General features: G+C 34.9%; 1 protein-coding gene across 1 annotated transcript in view; it reads right to left on the reverse strand.

Moving 5' to 3' along the window:
* The window catches only part of ERBB4 (erb-b2 receptor tyrosine kinase 4), a 1,360,303-nt gene that overhangs the window by 829,388 nt on the left and 506,147 nt on the right, over positions 1–24,768 (reverse strand). Inside the window, exon 2 of the mRNA XM_072617476.1 lies at positions 19,927–20,078. Coding sequence (XP_072473577.1) covers positions 19,927–20,078 — 152 coding nt within the window. The remainder of the gene's footprint in view (positions 1–19,926; positions 20,079–24,768) is intronic.

Here is a 24,768-nt window from a genome sequence, read left to right on the forward strand (position 1 = left end):
CAGAGCTTAACTTCTCCTTTGTTGAACCCTGTTATAGTGTTTGAAATAGAAAGGAAGTTAGAAAATGGTCTTTGCAAATGGCAGTTACATAAATAAAACACTTTATCTTTCTAACATCTGCATTGCCTAAGTGGCCTCCTTAACCAGCACTTAGCGAATTTCTGAATGGTTTGCCTTAGTCTGCCAGCCTCCCACTCCAATTCACTTCCAGTGAGTCAGTTCTTAACTTCAATGGTGTAAAGTCATTGTTTCTACAATCAGAGAAGTATTCTCACCAAAGCTGATCCCTGTGCCCCCTCCCATTTCTTATATTCTAAGCCATCATCATTTTATGTTCATAAAACCTCCTCATTGAAATCCATGACTCTGCTCTGTCTGCAGTCCATTGCGCATACTACCACCAGAATACAATTACTAAAATTTTATTTTCATCCTAAAACATATCCCTGGGCAAAACTTCACTGACTTCCCGTTTCCTATAAGGTGAAGTCTAATCCTTAAGTATGACCTCAGCTATAATCAGACTGCCATCTTCACTGTCCTTGATCCAGTCTTTTACTTACCTAACCTCCCACTTCTGTCTATACATTTCCCCTTGTTTGGCTCCTTACTCTCAGCCTGCTGAAATTCTGCCCATCCTTCAGATCCAACTCAAATCCCACTTTTCCCAATGAAACTTTTCCTGACTCCCCAAGACAGATGTGAATTCTTCCTTTTTCAAACTCTTGAAGAAAATAGTCATCACTAATGTGTCATTTTTCATTTATTGCTTTAGACTGCTCGTTATGTGTTTGTCTCTTTATTCACAGACATGCTGTGGACATCATGAGAATCAGGCTTACATTTCTCATGTCTTTAACATTCTTGTTATAGTAACTGGCACATCATAGCTACTGAGGAAATATTTAATTCAATACTTAGCATAAATTTCCAAACTCACTCTTTTGTTATATTATAAAATAGGTGAATTTTGTAATAATTCAATTATTTTTTGGAGACAGAGTTAGGTGATTTGTCCAGGGTCACATAGCTAGTAAGTGCTGGATTTGAACTCAGGTCCTCCTGACTCCAAGGCCGGTTCTCTATCCATTGTGCCACCTAGCTGCCCCATATCACATTCATTTTTCATGATCTTCCTACCATTTCCTCAAATATATAGTACTATACAGTTGTACCACCCTTAACCTTAACTGGAAATGAAAATTGAGTTATAATTACAAGGAGCAAATGGTTACCTCTACAAGTCTTCTGTGCAAGGGCCGAGGTTGATATACTCACCATAAGCAATATGTTATATATAACCAAGTTAAATAATTTTATAATAAACAGAAGAAGAACTCGAAAGAAAGGAACTTTTTTCCCATTTGACTTTATTGCTAATAAGAAAAGCAAATAAAGTGAATCTGTTCCTATAGAATTGACTTTTCTTGTAAATAAAAAAACATAGAACAAAAATAGTTTCACACTCCCACACATTCATCTCTCCTCCAGAACCCCCTCAATTTTAGCTAACTTTTTTCTAGCTTTAATTGTATTTTTAAACTAATTTCTTTACGTTTAGATTGTCCTAAAAATTTTCCATAATATTTCTTCATTTTAAAATAACTTTTCTATACTATCTGCTACCCAATATAAGCTTAGGTACTTCTTTAATAGTTTTGCTTTATTATCTATTGATTGCTGCTTTTAAAAAAAAAAGATATTTGTGACTTACAAATCTGCTTTCCATCTAGCAAGTATACAATGGCCAGAATTTTAAAGCAAACTCTTCAAGAAAAAGGCTCTTAATAGAAGCAAGGGAGGTGGAGGATGGGCGGTAGGGGGAGTTAGGGAAGGGAGGAAGAATGGAGGGGGTATAAAGAGGAAAGGAAAAAAAGAGAGAAGGAGAAGAAAAAGAAGAAGGAGAAGAAAAAGATCTTCATTTCTTAACAAAAACTATTTTTTCAGCTCTGTTATAGATATGTTCTACAATTAAAATTGTTGCCCTAAAATTGGAAATTGGATATCAAGCAGAATATTTGATATAACTCACATCAGTTTTCTCAATTTACGATGATATCTCTAACCCTTAAACTGTGATGTAATTGATTTTCAAAGAATTTTTAAAATATATTTGCTTTCTCAAAAAAAAAAAAAATTTCTACTCTCTCATTCCCCCAAAAGGAGAAAAAAAATGTATTGCTTTAATCTTCAGGAAAAAAAATGTAAATAGAAAATGCATTTAACTACAAAGACAAAACTCTTTGATTTAGCTATGTCGTCTACTTTTAAAATCACAAGAGTGGCTCCCTGCCAACATACGTTGTCTTTATCCAAAGAAGGACACATACAAGAGTATCCTTGCTTCCTCTGTTTGAATGCAGGTGCTTGTCATTTAAGTGAAAGTGAATAAATAACCTTTATGCATTTCATTCCCTTGAGCAAAGCATGTCAAAGAACCACAGAGTGAAATGGGCTTGCTATTTGGATTCTTGTCTAATTAAGGTTGAGATAAGACTATAAAACTCGTTGCACTCACCATTTAAGCCAAATTTAAATACCCCAGTTTCCAGAGGTGCAAAAGAACTGTTCACATCTGTTCTGTATCCTGATACATCCATTTTTAATTTGAATGAATTTGCAATAAGGGCATTTTGGACTTATGAGTATTTAGATTTTGGTGTTGTTCTTAAAATCGCTCATTAAGTATTTTGATTTTCTTGATTTTTTTTGTTTTTCTTTCTTTTTTTTTTTTTTTTTTTAGAAATACCACATAGTCAAATCAGTAATGATTGCTGAACTTCTGCCACTGGAGAATAACCATCAGCTATTGATCAGCTCTTTGCAAACTTTAAAACATTATTTGAAGGTGTTGTTTTAATACTATTATTAACAGTAAGGATAGATCATAGAGGTCTGACTACATACTGATTAGAGAGCCAGCCTTGATTCAGGCACCCTTGGCTTCAAGCTCTACTTCTGACACAATCTAGTTGGATGACCCATGGCAAGTCACACGCAGTGCCCTAGGCAATACTCTAGGACTATTCAATTTCCGTTGACAGAATGAGGTTCACCACACTGATTTCACATGTTAGCATTCTGAAGATGGTAGGGTTGTTCTTCTCTCTTCTCCCCCATGTATCTCTCTCTCTCTCTCTCTCTCTCTCTCTCTCTCTCCTCTTTTTCTTTCATTTATTTTTATTTTCTTTCTCTTTCCTCCTTTAGTCTAATATGTATTGACTTCAAAACATGAAAGACACTGTTGGATTTATTTCATTTTAGAATTATACCTACACATACGTATGGGTTGAGAGAAAATCTTAACCTCACTGTTAGTTAAAAATGCACCTTGAATAATTAAGGAGATAAATTTAAACGCAATGGGGATCTTTTAATATCTAAAATGTGATTCCCACAAAGCAGCATGAGTCTCCCTCAATGGATAATGTTTACAGATCTATACTATTTCACCAAATGGAGATTTTCTTCTCCAATTGTAAACTGAATTAATGCTTCTCATTTTCTTTTAAATAACAATGTGTTGAATAGAAATTAGCACAAGTGCCAAGTTCTCCACTTAAAAGCCTATTGTAGACTGTACAAAACAGTATTTGAATTGCACATAACAATCTGACAGTTTTCAAGAATTATCAAGCTCTTGAAAATTCTATTGATTCAAAAGCTCCACTTTGACTCCACTGATATTCCTCTATAACATCCTCATGTATGCAAACCCAATATTGTCTGCTCTCCATTTGACCTCAAAAGAAAGGGCAATCATCCAGCCAAAGCAACTAGCCCAAGTTTCTCCCTTAATAATTTAAAATGAAAATCCAAAAGAAAATGAACAAGGATTCAACCCCATGGCCTTATTTTAATGCCTGTTTCATGACTACATGTCTTGGGAAATGCCTTCTCTTGGACACAAATGACGAAATGCTATAAATGCACAGATAGGTGGCACAGTGGATAGAGTGTTGGGCATAGAGTCAGGAGTATCTGAGTTCAAATCCAGCCTCAGACACTTACTAGCTGAGTGACCCTGGTCAGTCACTCAACCTTAGTTTCCTTATCTGCAAAATGAGCTGGAGAAGGAATGGCAAACTACTCCATTGTCTTTGCTAGAAAAAATGATGAAACAAAATAAATTCACGCAGGATCACAAGGCTTCCTGCCGTATATATTCTGATGGGCAACACAGAAGGAAAGATGAGCATTCTGAATAAACATTTAAGAAGTTTGTGATTGTGTTTGGTTTGTCCTTCTTTCTTGAAGAGGACTATGACATCAGAAAGATGATGCCATGACTTGCAAATGAATTAGATTTAACTGAGGGAGGACTCTGCAAAGTCACCAACCTCACTTTCTCCTCCAAAGTCATTTCCATCCAATGACCAGATATAGATCAGGATAACTGGAATGTTTTGTTTTTGTTTTAAAAATAATTAAGAAAATTAAAACTTGAAATATAAATTTAATGGTTCTAAATTTTGGTGAACTATAATTTATGGCCTCTTAATCTGCTTTTTGATATTCATGTGGATTATTATTTATTCTTCTTTAATAATATTTCAAACTTAGCTTTATATTGGCTAGAAAATTATCTAATCTAAAAAGTTTGTTGTACAGGTCAGTCTGACCTCAGAGATGCTCCAGGGAAGCCAGATGATTGTAAGGAATACTTCGATCCCAGTTTGTACTTGTTTTAGGTTCTCTCACAGATTTTTTCAGTCCATCCAAAGCTTGTATTTTGGTTTCCCCCAAATAGAGTGACTTACCTACTGATATACATTTAAAATTGCCCTTCTCTTGGAGACTACCAACTGGCTAATGATCCACTCAGGCAAATCGGCTTGTGCCCTTGTCTGAACTCTATACAATGTAACCACACAAATATCTGAGGTGGGAACAACCCCATTCTTTCTAGCTCTCTTTTCCTACCAAACTACCTGATAAATTTCTTTCCAAAACTATTTCAGATTTTGAGGTTTGTTCTTGTGAACAACGTAATAGTGATTCTACATAACAAATTTTAATTCACCCTTGTTTTATGCTAGATTCTAGACACAAAATCATAGATTATTGGAGGTAGAAAGGACTTTAGACACCATATAGTCCAAAGGCCTTATTTTATGCATAACCAAATGAAACAAATGGATGAGCAAATGGAGGTCCAGACTGTTAACTGTTTGGCCTAATGTCACACAACTAGTTAGTGTCAAGACCTGGACTAGAACTAAGTTCTCCATAAGGACAGGCTTTGGGACACTGTAGGACACAGCAATGCTACTTTACTTGCTGGGCAGGACTCCAGAGGCTGGCAGGACAAAACGACACCAACTGCCAATCTGGAGGACCAGGTTAATAAACGGATAACTCTTTTTGCTGTGTTGTTCAGTCAGTCTGACTCTTTGTGACCCTGAGGACCATAGTATGCTAATACTGTTCATGGAGCTTTTGTGGAGAAGTTTGCCATTTCCTTCTGCAGTAGATTCAGGAAAAAAGGTTAAGTGACTTGCCCAAATGAACTGGATGGAACCGTACAAGTATCACAGATTGAACTATTGTCCATGACCAATCAAGTGTATCATTGATTCACCAATGAAGCAAAAACTCCAAACAAAATCTTAAGAAAAGACATTTCCAATTTTGTCACCATCCCTGAAATATCCAAGTTCCCAGGCATTAAAGCTTTCAAAGTATAGAGACATGATTGAAGAAATCAAAATCCCATGGGGACAGGGTAAGGTACATATCATCCTCATTGTCTTGTTTACTGTTAAATGAGTACCAAGGATCTTTTCAGAGACAAAAAGCAGTTATTTTATCTACTGGGGAGTCCTCTCTAGAAAATGACTATGAAGATATATATACCAGGAGTATAATACTTTTTACCAGGACCAATAGGGATTTCTACATCAATCCAATTTTTAAAAATGAGAAAACAACAACTCCAATAAGGTTTCAAGATATTCCTAGAACTGTCCTTATCTTTTAGTGCTCTGCATCAAGGATATATGATTACATTAATAACAGGAAGGCATAATTGTATATCTTACTGGTTAGAGTTATTTATTACTCTGATGGCATGGCCTTTGGGAACTTGCCATCACCTATTATCTATAGCCTAGGTAGTTCATATTATTCCTCTGGCATTCGTATTTGACCTAGTCTAAAATCTCTTTTTTCTCCCTCACTACCTCCTTGTCTTCTTTCTAATCCCTTCGTATAGATGTTTGACCACAGGTCTCCTAGTGACCTTGTCCGCTTCTTTCTTGATGCCTTTGCACATGGTTGTTATTCATTCCTATGGTTAGCAATGCTTCTTCTCAGCTGACAAGTTACAAATCCATTTTGCTAGCTGTTAGCTCTCTTCTTAAGACCTATTTATGTTTACTCTTCCTTATAGGACAATGTCCACATGGATCTCACTCCAGCACCTTAAACTCAATATGTCCAAAAGAAAAATTCTTTTCTTTTCTCCTTAGCCTGCTCACTCTTTTTACTTCTGTATTTGTGCTATGGTACACAAAGTCACCTAAGTTCAAAACCTGGCTTTCTACTTTTATTCCTTCCTGTCCCCCACCTTCCATAAAGATTTTAATATCCAGATTCTTTTTACACAACACTTCTCCCCTCTATCCACTTTTTTTCCTATTAACATCACCCTAGTGATCTTATTGCCACCCAATCAGAGTGCTACAAATATCTATTAAAGGATCTTTTGGTCTCTATCCTCTCCCCATTCAATGCAACATTCACATCTCTGATAGCTCCAGATACATTAAGATTTGGAAAGAAATGTTCAGATACCTCTGTAGGTCTCTACTGTCTTGTAAGTAAAGTTCAAATAGCCTGACATTCATAGCCTTTCACAGTCTTGCTCCATTTTGTCTTTCTAGGCTGATTTTCTCTCCATGTCCTTTGCATGCTACCAAATGTGGACTAGCTGACATCCCCTCCTTCCTTCCGTCGCCATGCTATTATGGTTCTTCATGACATTTCCTCTCCCTAAAATGTGCTATTCCATTTTCCCTCAATTTAATCAAATTTTGACCCATGCCTGTATTGTTCATGACAACAGATCCCAGAATCTGAAATAGGTTTAGGAAATTTATTAGGCTGTTTGGTAGAGAAGAGCAAGCCAGAAAGGTGGTGTGTCTTTCTCTCACTAGATTCTGAAAATTTATATCATATAGGATTTTTGAGGAAGGTTTCCCACACAGGAATCCTACATACATCAGGTATACAGTTAAGTAATTTTGGAAGCCTTAAAGTAAGGTAGATGGAGATATACATATATATACATATATATATGTATGTATGTATATATATATGTATGTATGTATATATATACATATATATGTATGTATGTATGTGTGTGTGTGTGTGTATATATATATACATATATATATATATATATATATATATATATATATATATATATATATATATATATATATATATATATATATATATATATGTAACCCAAAACAGAAGCTTGGGGTAGTCCTCTGAAGAGTTCCTAGGCGTGGTAAACCAAAATAATTATTTGTGTGGATTCAGGGTGTAGGGGAATTGGAAGTATTTTTAGCCATCTCTGGCATTCCTAGAGAATTACTGGGATCAAGCAAAATTCAGAATGTGGACAACGTTTAATCATATAAGGTTGAATTTAAACAGTAATATTTTTCCCAAACTGTGTAATCAGTCATTTCTCCTCATGCTTTAAAAGCCATCTCAAATTCCACTTTTCCTATGAATCACTCAGTGACTTCCCCAGTGGACAATAACCTTTTTTTTTCCTTTTCCACATCTATGAAGTTGATATACATTATACTTCTTTTTATAAGCATTATTTTCACACAAACACACATTCATCTTGCAATATTGTAAATTCCATAAAAGCAAGAGATGCATTTAATTGATGTTTCTCAGAACTCATCACAATCACAATCAAATGAGTTCAATGCATAAATTTATTAAAAACATTTAAACAGTTTTATCCATGTTCTCATACTTTGACACCTTTGTGAGAAGTGACATACATTTTTAGGAAAGTAAGGAAGGGTTATGGTGTCATTTGTTAACACAGAACTGTACGAGGCTAACCAGACTTTTGCAACCTGAGACTTTGCCAGAGAAGCTGGCAAAGAACTAGCCACCAACATTAGCAGAGAACTACGACCAACAAAGTTAGGTCATTTAGATAGAGAGACAGTTTGAAAGTGTGTCCATTTTAAAGTAGAGGAATGTCTTTCTGTGTATGCATAGCCATTTTCAGAAGATGGGATAAATGAGTTACAAAAGAAAAATGTCAAGTATCTGGATGCTTGCCACCACCCTCCTGGTTATATGCACTAAATGATGGGGAACAAGTTAAAAGCATAAATTATTTTCATTTACATGTATTTCTGGTCTATTGTTTGAGATACTACATTTACTATAATACTACTATTGTTTGAGATACTTAGTTGATAAATGAATGCCCAACATGCGATAAAACACTTAAAAAGCAGATTAATGAGCACATGATTAAAACATATTATAATTGCTTGAATTTAAAAAAAAATAGTTGCTCCTGCAGTGTTTCTGGTGAAAACAGCTGTCATCATCATTATTATTGTTCAAAGATCATTAATTTCTTAATATACTAGATGACAGCAAGTCAATAAGAATTATTAAGTGCCTACTATGTGCTAGACACTGTACTAAAGTGCTAGGAATATGAAGAAATGCTAAAGCAACCCACTCCCTCAAGGAATTTATAATATAAGTTGGGGAGATAGCAAATAAACAGCCAACGTTTAGGACTGGTTGTATTGTAAACAAAACGGTATGTACAGAAAAAAATGCAAGATAAATTAGAAATAATCTCAAAGGAAGCCACTAGTATTAAGGAGGTTCAGGAAAGGCATCTTCTAGGCAGGATTTTGTCTGAATCTTGAAAGAAAGCAGTGAAGCCAGTAAGTGGAGATGCAGAGGGAAAGACTTTCAGACATAGGGGACAGACAGTGAAATGTATGGAGTTAGGGGATCAAACCTAGTGTGTAAGGAAAAGCAAGTGTCACTAGATCAAAAAAAAAAAAAAGTGTAAGAACCTGGAAAGATAGGAAGGGGCCAGTTTATAGAGGTCTTGAAAAGTCAAAAGGGATTTCTTAAAGATCCTAAAAATAATAGGGAGTAAATAGGGAGTTTAAATTTGGTAGTGACTAGGGTGACATGGTCAGACCTATGCTTTACGAAGATTAATTTGATTACTGAATACATTGTAAATTAGAGTGGAGAGAGACTGGAAGTAGGCAGACTATTGTAGGTTGTTGTAACAGTCTGAGTAAGAGGTTATGGGGGCCTCCACCAGGGTGGTGGCATTCTGAGAGGAAAGGAGCCTATATCTAAGAGTTGTTGCTAAGATAAAAATGATGGACTTGGCAATGAAATGGATATGGCAATAGGGAAAGTGAGGATCCAGGATGCCAACTAGTTGGTGAAGCTGGGAGATTAGGAGCAAGTGGTAACTTCAAGAATAATGGGGAAATTAGGAAACAGACAAGGTTGACAGCAGAAGATCTAGTGTACAGTTTTGGATTTTCTGAGTTTAAGATGTCTAAGGTACATTCAGTTTGAGATGTCCAATGGGCATTCGGAGACAGGAGACAGGAGGTGAGCAGACAGGAGCGGATGGAGGAGACATTACAGGGGCAAATCCAAGCAATATAAAAATAAAAGATATTACAGTGAGAGATGAACAAGTGGATAAGTTGTGTATAAATGGCTTTTTCAAGGAGTTTAGTTGAGGAGAGGAGAGATAACTGGGGGTTAAAGAGATATTGCAAATAGCTGATGAGGGTTTGCCTTATTGTTGCCATAACTAGGTATTTCATTGGTATTGAAAACTCCTGCTGTGGAAATTTCCTCCAGCAAGGCAGACTGACAACTCATCTGTTTTGTAGGGTCAGAGAGTTGCCTGAGGCAATGAGAACTTAAGTGACTTGCTCATAGTCCAGGCATTAATGTATATTAATAGTGGAACTTAAACCCAGGTCTTACTGCCTCCAAAGCTAATACCATTCTCTATTATTTATTTAATATTCAAATGATATATACTGGTACCTGGCACATAGTAGTCATTTCATAAGTCCTTGTTGATTTACAGCTTGATTCAATTAAAGGGTGGCTTTTTTCTTAGACATACAATAACTAGAATTTCACATGATTTGTATGAAAGGATTACATGAGAAAATAGGTCTTTAGAACAAGAGTTGGAGGGTAGTCCTATTCCATGACACCTTTCTTTAACAAACACTTATTAATTTGCTACTATGTTCATGTAACTGTAGTAGGTACTGAGGTAGGGGAAAGAAAGATTAAAGTATGGTCTCTTTCCTCAAGTAGATTAATCTATGTAAGAAGGGTTACTGTTTTTGCTCTAGTTTTGCTTCCACAAATGTTCTTGAAAAATAGTAAAACTCCTAGCCTGATGGGAGCTTGTGATAAGATAAGCCTGCCTGCATAACCTGTTCTGCCAGAATGTTGGTCAAGCACAACTTGGCCTGAGGGGGAAACTAGAAGGGTAGAGCATGACAAATAGCTCAGACCCTAGCCTCACTATGATGCCTACATAATCTACATAAGGAGAGAATGTAGGGAAATGAAGTGAGGAATTTGAGGAATTTGGCTAACATTAACTCTACCAGAAAGGAGAGAACTACGATAACCTCACTCTTGCTTCAGTATAGGTATGGGTATTCCTAGTGAGCACCATACTTACTTCTTACCGAGAAGAGTAAAAATAAAAATCTTCCTCTTCCCACTCTGTTTCTGAATTCTTTCAGTGAGAATGGGTCTATCACATGGGTCTTGCAAAAGGCACCAATGATAGGGCATCTCGTCCAGGGCTAAATCCCTCACCTTGCCTGGAAAGCCCTGTGATCCCCACAGTTGGGTTAAGTGGCATATTATGTGGATCTTCCTAAGGGCAAGCTACTAGGGAAGTAGTAGACAGCGGAAGGTAGTCAAGGCTAACTCCATGACCCTGTATGCAAAGTTCTGTGATCCCCACAACCATGTTTCTCACAATCTACAAACAGTACGAAACATAAAAAACTACAATTATAATATAATGTAGCATGCACATGGTTGTTCAGTCTTTCTCTTGGCAAATACGCTGGACTGCTTTGCCATTTTCCTCTCCAGCTCCTTTTAAAGATAAGGAAACTGAGGCAAACAGGATTAAGTGACTGCCCAGGGTCACTCAGCTAGTGAGTGTTTGAGAGACTGGATTTGAACTCAGGTCTTCCTAACTCCATGCCCATCATTCTATTCACTGTTCCACCTAGCTATCCTAGCTCAATAACTCATTAAAGTGGTACAAAATGACATGTAGAAGACTTTTCTCTTTTGGCTTCAGATGGAAGAGAGGGGGAAGGGATATCAAGTAGATTGGGGAACCATTCTCAAACTTCTTGATCTCAAGACCCCTTTACACTGTTTTTATTAATATTTAAGTTTTTAAATTACATGCAAAAAAAATTTTAGCTTTCATTTTTTTAAAATTTTGAGCTCCGAATCCTTTCCCTCCTTCCCTTCCCCCTTCTCTGAGAAGGCAAGCAATTTGATATAGATTATACATATGCAGTCATGAAAACTTTTCCATATTACGTTGCAAAAGAAAATGTAGACCAAAAAAAAAAAAAAACCAACCGCCCCCCCTCCCCTAAGAATAATAAAGAAAGTTTTAAAAAGTATGCTTCAATCTATATCCAGACATGATCAGTTCTTTCTCTGGAGGTGGATAGTCTTTTTTTTTTTTTTAACATAAATCCTTCAGAATTGTTTTGGATCATTATATTTCTGAGAATAGTTAAGCCATACAAATTAAAACAACCCTTTTAAAATACTTCCCAACAAAAAGTTATTTATATAGGTTATAGCCATTGATATTTACTGCATTAGAAATTAAAACATCTTCCTATTAATATGAACAATAATTTTGATTTCATGTACACCCTGAAATGATCTTGGGGATACCCACTAGATCCCAGACCATATTTAGAAAATTGCTAAATTAGGGAACACTTTAATTGTGGGGAAATCTCATTTGATCTATCAGATATATAATAAATCCAGTCTCTGTGAGATTTTTGTTTTGAAATTTTACTCTTTTTAAAAAATTAACATGTTTTGTTAGTTGCCCTCAAATTATTGACATTTGCTCCTTCTAGCTGCTTTTCATTGCTTTTCTGATGTGTATTAAGTGGATCCTAGAATAGTGATTACACCACCTTTAAAATAGATGCTTTTTTTGCCTTTTAATTACTATTGGGAATGTTGCCACAACCACAACAAAGACTGACAAATAGTGAGCAAGAATTCTCATCTGCATTGAATGAGGATGATGGTAAATTCACTATTAGTACTGATTTTCAAGGTCACAAATAAAAAATGAAAGGTTGGTTTTTTTCTCAATAATTTTAATATTTCCTGTCTCCTAATGTCCTTGTGATAAGTTTTATTTAGCAAGCACAGGTGACCAATTTGGAAACAAAATATCCACAACATACAAAATTATGTCTTATTTCACTCCTGCGTTCCATAGTTCCCAGAAAAACATTTTCCATGTAATATAAGTTCAGTAACTACTTGTTGATTTGAAATGAACTTACAGACCACAGAAGTTAATCTTAAAGAAAGTTAAACTTAAAGGAACTTAAAGAAACAAAGAAAACTTTAAGGCTTTCTTTAAACTTAAAGAAAATCTTGTAGGTCAAGAACTCTTTAGATTTAGAGAATTACTGAATTCCAGTAAGGCAAAGACCAGTGGACTGACAAGAGAAAAGAAAGCTCCTAGGAGTTATAATAAGGGTAAAAGATCTAATCGCTAATTTCTGTTACTTGTTACTTTTTCCTTTGTTGCTGAGTGTTCACCTAGTACTAGACAATAATCCCAAGTCAGTGTTTCTATGCTTTGTTGTTTTCTGTTATAATCCTTAACTTTATGGTTACAATAATCTTTGTAATAAATAAGCTTTAGGGCTTGATTTTTTTTGGGGGGGGTCAACTGTATTACCCTTTGCAGCAGGAATGTTCAAGATTATGAACTAGAATTCATCTTTCAAAAAGCAATTTATCCATAAGAAATGAGCATGAATAGTCTGCCAAATCAGTGCTATATAAACTCATCAATACATGAATTTAACAAACATTTGTCAACTACCTTCTACATGCAGTGTGGTTTGCTGTGATGATAACAATACTGAAAAGTTAAAAAAATAGTATCTCTAAATAACTTACAGGTGTTATTAAAAAGATATTGCATTTTAAAACATTATTTCATTTGGTATTTAGTATATACATAAAACTCCAGTCCACTTAAAAAAAACCAAAGATTTCCATGGTATTTTAAAATTCAAGTAAAGACATAAAATTCAGCAATTCAATTCATAGGAAATATAAAATTTCCATAAAATACTCAATGGGCTGATATTATTACTTGGTGTGGACATGGAGTATGGAATTCATATTTCAAGGAAGAGTTACTTTGTACTATGTATGGCTGAACAGTTGGAAAATAATGGTTCAGGAAACTTAGGAAAATTCCCTAAATTTATGGAGAGAATTACTGATTTCAGAATCAAAGTCAAAAGCAAAACTCAGTAAATCATGAAGCCTCCACTATGTCTTTAAGGATTTTCAATTGGTAAGATTAAAAAAAAAAAAAGGAAAACATGGTAGAATGGCTTCTTAAAAAAATTGGTTGCTATTAGTGCTCAATCATTTCTCAGTCCTGTCTGACTTGCCATGACCCTGTTTGAAGTTTTCTTGGCAAATATACTGGAGTGATTCGCCATTTCCTTCTCCACTTTATTTAAAGATTTAAATGAGGCAAACAGGGTTAGGTGACTTGCACAGAGTCACACATCTTAGCCAAATCTGAACTCAGGAAGATTAGTCTACCTGACTCCAGATCTGGCACTCTATCCACTGCACTACCCAGAGGCCAAAAAAGGTGGACTCTATGAGTCAATAGGTTGGGGCTTAACAGTCCTGACTCAGATACCCATCAGCATGTGACCCTTTGATTTCACCTAGTTTCACCTCAATTTCTTCATCTATTAAAAAAAAGGAGTTATTGTCATTAGAAAAGTGCTTTGTTAGTGAAAAAAATGCTACAAAAATGTGAGCTAATATTGAGTTATTATTAAAATTCATTTTGCAATTTAATAGTCAGTATGAAATAACAGTGCTTTATTTCCAGTTTATCGTGTATATGTTGCTTGTCTATACATAGTTATTTTCAAATTTTCTTCTCCATTAGAGTAGGAGTACCTTGAGAGCATGGACTGTCTTTTGCCTTTCTTTGAATCCCCCATGCTTTTTATGGTGCTTGGCACATAGTAGGTGGTTAATAAATGACAAAGTGATTTTTTAATGGTCTTTTCTTTAGTGGATACTTTGTTTTGGTAATTTTTCTGTGTCTGTCCAATGTAAACAAATGATGCTGGAACATAAAATATCTCCATTGCTATCATGATGAATATGAAATGAAGAGCAATATTTCTGGAATAAAAGGGCACACAACCTGAAATGAGAGGGATATCCTAATGTAATGGAAAGAAAGCTTTAAACTGGAGTCAGAGGCCCTGCTTTGGAATCTTATCTTTCCTGCATGCTAGTGGTATGAGTGAAGTGAGTGAGTGAAAATGTACTTACTAATCTATCTAATCACTAACCTATGTGCTAAGTAAGGTCTGAGGACAAAAATGGAAGTAGGTCAGCCCCTACCTTCAAGAAATTGACACACTGATGAGGAAAGACAATACTTTAAGGTGAGCTAGGAATATGATTTGGATTAGCTCTGAGAGAAATGGTTATTTCATATTACTAACCAATTATTAATTAAGATTAAGAGTTGTTTCTATTTCCTCATTTAGAAAGAAATTCCTATTGGTTATACAGACCATCTTATCTTGGTGGAATTGTTACCTCAATCAATTAGAAAGCATAGTCTAAGCAAGGTGAAACCTGGCCCATTGTGCTCTACTTGGGCATGTCTGAAAGGGCAGAGGGGAAGGGATAGACTGCTTTGTCTAGATTGCCAGAAGGTGGGGTGATCCTTGTAGTGACAGTGAAATAATCAAAGTCAAGTCCCCAGCCCCCCATTAGAACAGGTCACTTCTCATTATTATATTCATTGTCTCATTAATTGCTAACAGTTGATCAGAGTTGATTGCTACCTGTTGGGAATTCCCAGTCTTCCAAGGGAATATAAGCATGAAGAGGCCTCTAGGAGGGGTCTTTTTTGTTTATGAGATAATGCCAAATGACCATCCTTTTATTAATTATTGACTAGCCATAATTAATAAAATTATTAATTACCCAGAAGTTACTTCTTTTGAACTTTTCATTTATCATAACTAGGAAGTCATATGGGGATCTGTTCCTGGTAAGATATGGAGAAAACACAACTCTGAGTCTAAAGTCTCTGAGCAACTTATTTGCTCTTTTTGTGACACGGTTTCCTCACATGTAAAATGTGGGGCTTTGACTAAACAGCTGAAGTCTATTCAAGCACTATGATATATGTATCATGATCCTATGAGAAGAGTAGCAAGAATTGCTAAAGATTTAAGTTATGTTCCAAAAATTTACAATGAAAACACAAACCTTTGTTAAATTTTTAATAAATAAATTTTAATTATAGTTGGAAATATATTTGTTTAAAAATTAATTTCAGGAGAAAATGTATTATATTTGCATATTTCCTGGGAGAGGTAAAAATAACCTTGTGTGTAAGTAGCAACAACAGCAACGGATATTTATAGAACATTTTAAAGTCTGCAGTTTTATGTACGTGGTTTTTTTTGAGTTTCAACATAACCCTGTTAGGTAAGTACTGTAGGTGTGGTTATTCCTATTTTTCAAAAACAGTGGCTCAGAAAAGATAAGTAACTTGCTCATGATTGTACAACTAATGCCAAGGAAGGGACTTGAATGAATGAGTTAAAGAAAAAACAAGGTTAAGCAGTTACTATGTGCCAAGTACCTTGGCTAAGCACTAGGGATACAAATACAAAAACTAGTTATTCCCATTCTAATGAGAGAGACATAGTAGTAAATGTTTATTGAATTGGATTAGGGGTGATGGCCAGGGCAATGTAATTTGGTCGAGGAAGTCACATTGATGGAGGGTGGAAAAATAGGGTAAGGCATAACTGGGTCCTTTGCAGAGAAATGGTAGGGCTGATTCAGATACATTTCTCAGAATAAGAAGTGAAAAGACTGAGGTAGTGGAAAAGATGAGAACCTCGTGATTTCAAAGAGTTTAGAGCTGACTGACTGATCTCTGATTTTGGTCTTTGAAGATCTGATTGGGAGGGTGGGGGAATAGGGTGTAAAGGAACCAAATAAACTGACAAATCTTCAGAGTTAGAGGAGATTAATTCCTTCTGGGAACAGGATCTATAGTCCTAGTTTGCCTAGAACAATAATAAGGAGCATTCTGAAGCCAAGGGAAAGGTGCCAACTCCATTTTTGTAAGATATGCAAGGGCAGTCAGAGGCAAAAAAGAAAAAAAAAATCCCACCACATATGTTAATCCCACATGAGAATTTCTGTTTTTGTTCTTAACATTTTTACATCTTGGAACTCTCTGGCCTTCCAGTCTATGAACCCTTTCTCAGGAAAAAAAAAATTCTCAGAATATTTTTGATGCATAAAATAAAATTAAGTGGACTGATTAGAGAGGAAAACAAAAGGTTGTCCAATTAAAGATGTATTTTTAATTCCCATCCAAGTTCATGAAGCTCTTGATACATCTCCCTTGAGGCATCCAGGTACCCAAGTTTAAGAACACATGTAATAAAAAAAAAAAAAAAAAAGAATTCCCCAAATAGCTACCATTTTTGTTCCTGACTTCTAGTTTATGAACCTATCACACCCCGTGCACTCTCAAAATCTATTAACAAAAATAAAATAAAATATCCACTGTCCATATTAACACTGTATGTTAAGGTTTATATAGTCCGTTATAAACTTATCTGATCCTCACAACAGCCCTGTGAGGTAGGTGTTATTATCCCTATTTTACAGATCAGTAAATTGGAACTCAGAAAACTCAATTGACTATGCCATGTTCACACATCAAATACATTTCGGAGGTATGTTTTAGACCGAGATGTTGCAGAAGCTACATTCGGCACTGTATCGAGTACACTAGCTTCATCTTCCATGAATCTGTGGGAGAATTTTGTGTTTGCTTTAATTCTCTTCCCTGGATCTACATGCTAGAGTGAACTGCTTAGGTTTGTAGTCATTACTAATGTGTAGGAAAACAAGTTTATTTAACACAGCCACTCACAAACTGGATAATGAATAAACCAGAAGTGTTCATAGTTCACTTAAGAACCATTTCATTTCAAAGGAAAGAAGTAAACACAGTGATGCTCAAAGTTTTGTGTTTTGTTTTGTTTAATACTGCCCTTTAACTGGCATAATTTCACAATGTTTTTGCCCTTTTCAAGGTCCACATAGGATGTATTTTAGAAACGAAGAGTAGCTTTTAATAAGTTATTAGGAATTGTGTAATTCATAGGTAACTCTAGATATTAAAGGTTATCCTAATATCAAGTTGAAGAATGATTATATTGGAACAATATGAAAAAGTCTAACCTTATAGAAAAGCCTTTTTTTAAAAAACTCTGTGCCCCCTTTGTTAACCCACTAAAGGAGCTTAATAAATTATAAGACAGCTAACAATAAAAAGTCAGGGAACAGGAGTAATCAAATGCTCCTTTTACTTGTTGACCAAAGTAATCTACTGGGATTTCTTTTCCATTTTTAATGACTAGAATTGAATTAAACATCATCAAGATAGTAACAAAAACATCTTATTGCTTCTAACCCTCCTCATGAATTTTATTTCTTCTAAATATTTTTCTTCTGGATTTTGGTTCAGCTTTTATTTGCACATTGTTATCAGTGTATATATTAGTTGATCTTAATCACTTCATATCAGTTTTCTGTTTTTTGTGTTCTTCATATTTGTCATTTGTTACATTCCTCTTACCAATTTATATACCAAACATATTTAGTCTAAGCTAAAGTTATTTCCCACTTTTTGATGCTATGAATAATGTCCCTACAAATATTTTTGTGTGGGTAGACTGGTTTTTTTTCCATCAATAACATTTTAGCACATAGTCTAAGTAGTGAGCTCCTGTGGTGAAAGGATCTGAACAGTTTCCTTGTTTTCAGCGTTAATATTTCACAGAAAGAACTCAACAGCTCATAGGTCCACCAACAATGTAACATGGTGATTTCTGCCCTCAGACCCACCAGAGTTAAACTGTCTTCACCATTGTAGTGGACATGTAGTAGGATCCATTGAAAGAATTCTCAATATAATTTCCATTTTTTTTATTTGGATATTTTTTCAGGTAGTTTTTGTTAATCTGTGTCCTGCAGAAAACCACTTACTTGTTTATAGCAATAATAAAAAGCTTAATTTGTGTTTACCACAGGCAATACAAGTCTCTAGATTTACATTCAGTGCTCAACTTGAGCTCATTTTCAAGAAAGCTGCCAAAAGTGACTCATTGCTAAGGCAGATGGTTTCTGATAATGACTTCTAAAAGTTCTTCAAAAAAAACCATAGTTATCTAGAATTCACATTACATATTTTCATTAGCTACCTTTAATATTAAAAAAAAAATCTCATTAAATAGTCTCAGACACCAGTAACAGACCCACAATTCTGCCATCAAAGCATTAAAAGTTGTGCTCATTTCTTCCACCAATCCTGGATGTAAAGTCAACATAAGATTTGCAAATCATAAGCTCATCCCTATAATTAAACATTTGGTGGTAGTTCATTTTGAGAAGACATCATCTGTCCTAGAAGTGCTTATTAAGTTAATGTAGGTCAAAAGTCTCTGAGTGCCTGAGCAAACAAGGAGTTATAAAAATTTAATTATATTGCTGAAAACTCTACTGCCCAATAAAGAACAAAAAACAAATTATTTCATAGGTATTTCTTCTTCTTCCATGATTTATAAAATGCAAATTTCACAAAACTTCATCCATATATAAAATTATTATAAATTAAATAATATTTAAATATTTTATTGAATTCTTGTTTTAAAAAGCACACTGCTATTGTGCTTAATATAAAACAAAAATCCTTATGTAGCACAAATGACCATCCCCACTGTTACCCTTTTTTATACAGTAGATTTTTCTTGTATCCATTTTTCTTAAAGCAAAACATATCTGTATTCAGTTTTTCCTGCTCACAGAGGAAGCATCACTGATCACTTTAATCTAATACCTTGTTGACTTAAAAAAAATGAAAAAAGTTTTCAAGACTGTCATCTGTGAGTGCCCTCATCTACACTTATTTTGATGTACCCATTTTCCATATTCACAAATACATATGTCACATTATATTAAACTTAGAATTTATTCAGTATTTCCTTTTGTCTCAACTCGATAACATATGCTGGTCTAAATATTTCAAAAAACTAGAAAACCAAGAAGGAAAAGGAAAGGAGACTACCCGCTAAAGCCATCAATGCTTATCCACTTGTCCTCTGCCCTTCCCAATTCTTAGCCTAACTGGCTTTCCACCTGCTGGAATGAGAAAGAGGAAGACTTGTTAGATGTCATATAGTAGGCACTAACAGTAATCTGCTATCAAACATCCTGAGTAACTGTAACTGCTCTATACTCAGGATGTCAGTTCTGACAGAATTGTTATTCTTGTTCCTTTCCCTTTTTGTACGTTCAGTATCTCTTATCTTCTGCCTACAGTCATGGTACTTGCCAGCTGAAGGATCATTGTTTTTCCAGTTATGAACAAGTAGACCTGATTTTATGCATTGTGACAATGGTGGAGAGAAGAGGGAAGAGAAAAGGAAAGAGGGAGAGACAGAGAGAGCATTTTACCCGTAAGAAGGAGAGATCGCGGTTGTGCTCGATGTTGGTTATCTCCAAGTTGCCCATGACTACCTCACAGTTTTCATAGTATTTACGCAAGGCACGATATTGCTGTTCCAGGTCAGAGAGAGAGCTCAGTTTGTTCTCTGTTCCGGCACACACTGCAAAAACAAATATTTATACAAGTGCATAAAGTCCCAGCCTTCTGAATAACACAAACACTAAAAACAAACAAAAATCAGTTATGATGGATTTGGCTCAGATGAACTGCTCCGTTAAGAATATGACAGACAAACCCTGACTAGCACCAGTGAGAAAAGCAATGGAACCCATAAGCAGAATTCAGCCTGAAGTGGAATGTTTTACATACACTCACAACAAACAATAACTAAACTTTATTCAATGTTAGAAGTAAAAATAATGTGTGCATGTGTGTGTATGTGTGTGTATGTATAACATGCAAACATGTTTAATATAATATGGAAATATGAGTATAGTTCTTACCCTTAAGGATCTTATACTCTATAGGGGGTAATATGAAACATTTACCAAACAAAAAAAAAATACAAAATATTTTGTCACAAGTATATGAGTATATGAGCCTTTTCAAAAATCACACTTTGCTATGGAACTTCTGTGATTATTATGGAATCAAGTTAAATTTGGTTCAGGCTGCAGCCTGTATCTGCCCTCTGAGGACCGACAAATAGAAAATTTCACAATCAGGGAGTTGGGTACCATGCAGTGATTTTTTTTTTTAAAACCATGGTAACTGGTGACATGGAGTATGATGTACACTCAGTGCGGTACGTTAGATATTCAAGGGGCCTTGAGGTTGGTAACACCTTAGATTCAGACCTGTCTTTGACACATACTGACTTGATCCAGAGCAAATCACTTTTTCTCCATGCTGTACCGTAAATTCTCTAAAACAAATGTTCTTAAATTTTTTTTTTTTGTTTTATGTGTATGTCATGGAATCATTTGGCAGTCTGGAGAGGTCTACTCAAAATACAGTTTTTGAATACATAAAAGAAAATCTGATTATAAAAGGAAAGTAATTATACTGAAATACAGTATTACATATAATTACATATATTATATATAGTATTATATAGTATTTAATGTATATGTATATATACATATATATGTATGTGTATATATATATACATATATATATATACACACGCACAGAGAGAGAGAGAGAAAGACAAGGAGGGGACATTGGGGGAGGGGGGTAAAGTGTGTTCATAGACCCCTGCTTTAAGACTACACATTACAGAAGAGGTGCCAACCTACATAGTTAGAGTTTTCTCATTCTTATATCCTTTTAATAAGAAAATCTCAAATCTATCTCTTACCACCATCAAGTACCTATCTCTAACCAAGGAAATGAAGAAAAATATAAAATAGCCCATATAACCCGTTCCAGGACCACAATGGCAAGAAATGGAATTCCAAGAAGTTATACCAGATAGTTCCTCAATCATCTACAAAAATTAATTTAATTGCTATTTAGTTTTTGCCCAGTGATATCCATACTGAAAATGCTAATATAAATAAAACCAGAAGATAGAATTAAGTTTCATTCAAACACAAAAGGGAACTTGTATAAAAGAATTTGACAGAGAGGTTTCATCATGACAAAATGAAGTTCTATTTCATGAGTTACACACCAATCTTATCTAGCCATGTTCATGAAAAACATAACAGGACAGTGTGAAGAAAAATGCCATTTCTGTACCAGCATCCTTTGCAAAAGATGAAGTAAAGAAATTCTGTGAAAATTTGATATGTTCTTACAAATTAAGTAAGCATATACCTTGATGCTTGGTGATTACAATATAAATGTGAGAACAGAGGGAGCTATAGAAAACTGTTGAAAAATATGGTTCCAGGTTAGGGAATGAGAAAAAAAGAACTTGAAGAAAATCCAGAAATCTCATACCTGCATAATATGGTTTTTTTCTTAAAGAGGAGAATGGGGACACAGTGGACGGGACAAGCACCCTAAGGTAACTTGTCTAGCCTCTCAAAATATAGCAGCTACGTTGATTACATACTGGTAAACAGGAAATGATTGATTACTGAAATAGCTTTATCTCAAGATCAGCCATGTATAATACAGTTCAAGATGTAAAACAAACTTAATGGGATGCCAAATTGCATCTCCTAAATTGGGATGGATTGTCTACTTTTGTACAGTCCCCAAGCTAGCTAAGATCTTTAAAAATTTTTAAATAACGTTTATTGTATCTAAAATGTATTAAAATCCATTCTTAGCTTACTGTTTTAAACTTAATCCATTTTCTGTAGGAGCAATAATAGAACCATGACATTTATACTGTACCACTTCAAGGTATGACATGCTATGAAAAGAACCAGGAGTAGCACCCAAGAAGATAAAATGACCAGACTCAACTGACCTTGCCCCGAAATGTAGAGAAAAAACCTCTGACTGAAAAATTAAGCTTTAAAGTCACTAAATGATCAATTCAAAACATTTCAAAGATTGCAAAATTTTTGGAAAGACAAAAGCAGATGGTTTTATGCTCTGAAGACTTAGATATCAACAAGAACTGCTAATGAAGAGAAATTACAGATTTTACAATTTCTGCTAGCAGAGGAATACCTACACAGATAAAATCTTCTAGGCACTGTTAAGAAGATATTACTTCCAGCTGTGAAAATTAAAGAACTTCATAAAAGAATTGGGATTTTCACTTTGGTTTTGATTTAACACCTAAAATATCATGGGTGTAGATGGGGATAAAGGGTATTCTACACAAAAAGAATGATGTGAGCTGTGTGATGTGATCTAGGAAGAGTAAAGTATATAGACATACTTAGATTTACTTACAAAGCATTAATTGCCAGGCTGAATACCTTTCACAAATTGCCTAATTCTTTTCCAGTAGAATAGCCGGATGAATGTAATGAAAATTATAAGATAAGGATGACAAATATAGTGTGAGAAAGAAAACAAAATAAAGGTCTAAATGTAGCATGGGCAATGTTTTCTCATTTGAATCACTTTAAGCTATTCCAGATTTTCCACATAAAAGAAAAAATGATTATGTCACTTACTCTTTGATACCTGTACAGCATATGTTAATTTTTTAAATTGGGTTTTACTGACATCTTTTATCTTTTAATCCACTGAATTTTTTCCTTATAACAAAAGAAAACATTTAAGCAAAACTATTGTGGGTGACATATGAATAATGAGACCCCAAAGGATCAAACTTGTCTGAGGACTTATTAAGTTTGAGAAGAAGGGAGCCCCACCTGCAGGGGCAGAGGTTCCCCAAAATAAGTTTACATGGGGCGTACATGTACTACAAAGGACAGCAGAGGTTTAAAGCAGAATGATATTGGGAGGGTATTTTGCAAGAGCTGGTTCCTTTGATAAGATACCTTGACCTAAATGACTAAGCTGATTCATAAAACCAGGGAACATTTGAAATCTCACTGATTGGATGTTATCACCCAGAATATTCTTGTTGAGCTGTCATTGGGGTGAGCAGTAAAGCAAGGAGATCCTTTCATTGGTGAGCTAATGCTTAACACATGATGAAGGAAATTGTGCTCAGTTTACCAACATGGAAGGAGCTGTGCTCAGTTTCTGATGCATAATCCCAACATAATTGACTCACTCTCATGCCCTGTGTGTATGTAGAATCCTTCTAACTACCCTAATAATGATAAAGCTGTTAGAAGTTATACCTATCATTCTCCCAAATAAAAAGGTAAAAAGTTAAACCTTTTTGAGTATGATTTCTCTTTCATATTTGGCTTTTTATGCTTCTCTTGAGTCTTGTATTTGAAAGTCAAATTTTCCGTCAGCTCTGGTTCTTTTGTCAGGAATGCTCCATTTCACTAAATATCAATTTTTCTTTCTGCTGAAGGATCATACTGTGTTTTTCTGGGTGGATTATTTTTGGTTGTAATATTAGCCCCTTACCCTTGAGAATATCATATTCCAAGCCTTTCACTCCTCTAAGATAGGAGCTGCTAAATCTTGTGTGATACTGACAGTGACTCTATGATATCTGAATGGTTTCTTTCTTTTCATTTGAAGTATTTTCTCTGACTAGTAGCTCTGCAAGTTGGTTCTAATATTCATGATAATTTTCATTTCAGAATCAGTTTCAGGTGTGAATTAGTGGATTATTACTATTTTACCCTCTGTTAAGATATCAAGACCGTTTTCCTTGAAAATTTCTTTTAAAAATGATTTCTAGGCTTTTTTACTTTGATCATGGCTTTCAGGTAATCCAATAATTCTTAAATTATGCCTTCTTGAATTATTTTCTTAGACAGTTGCTTTTCTGATGAGATTGTTCATATTTTCTTCCAATTTTTCATTCTTTTGACTTTGTGTTATTGTTTCTTTTATACCTCATGGAATCATTCACTTCTATTTGCCCAATTCTCATTAATTATGTATTTTCTTTAGTGAGTTTTTGCACCTCTTTTTACACTGGCCCAATTATACCTTTTGAGGAATTATTTTCATTGGTAAACATTTGTGCCTCTTTTTTCCATTTGGTCAATTCTGTTTTCTTCAGTGTATTTGTGCCTCTTTTACCATGCTGTTATTGTATTTTCATTGATGTCGGGTGTTTTCAGGGAAGACTACTACCACTAGGGTGAGGGTTGTTGAGCCCTTTTAAGGACTGCTTTCCACCTTTGCTGTCCACCTGATCCACCTCTCACCTGTGATTCCAAGAAGCTGTATGTAGCATGTACCACAGCCACAACTTGGTCAACTGTTTCAACTGAAGGACTAAACCAGGTTGACAGTAATTCGAGGGGTCTCAAACACATTGGTGAATTGGGGGATATATA

This window comes from Notamacropus eugenii, chromosome 6 (genome assembly GCF_028372415.1).
Source record: "Notamacropus eugenii isolate mMacEug1 chromosome 6, mMacEug1.pri_v2, whole genome shotgun sequence".
Taxonomy (NCBI): domain Eukaryota; kingdom Metazoa; phylum Chordata; class Mammalia; order Diprotodontia; family Macropodidae; genus Notamacropus; species Notamacropus eugenii.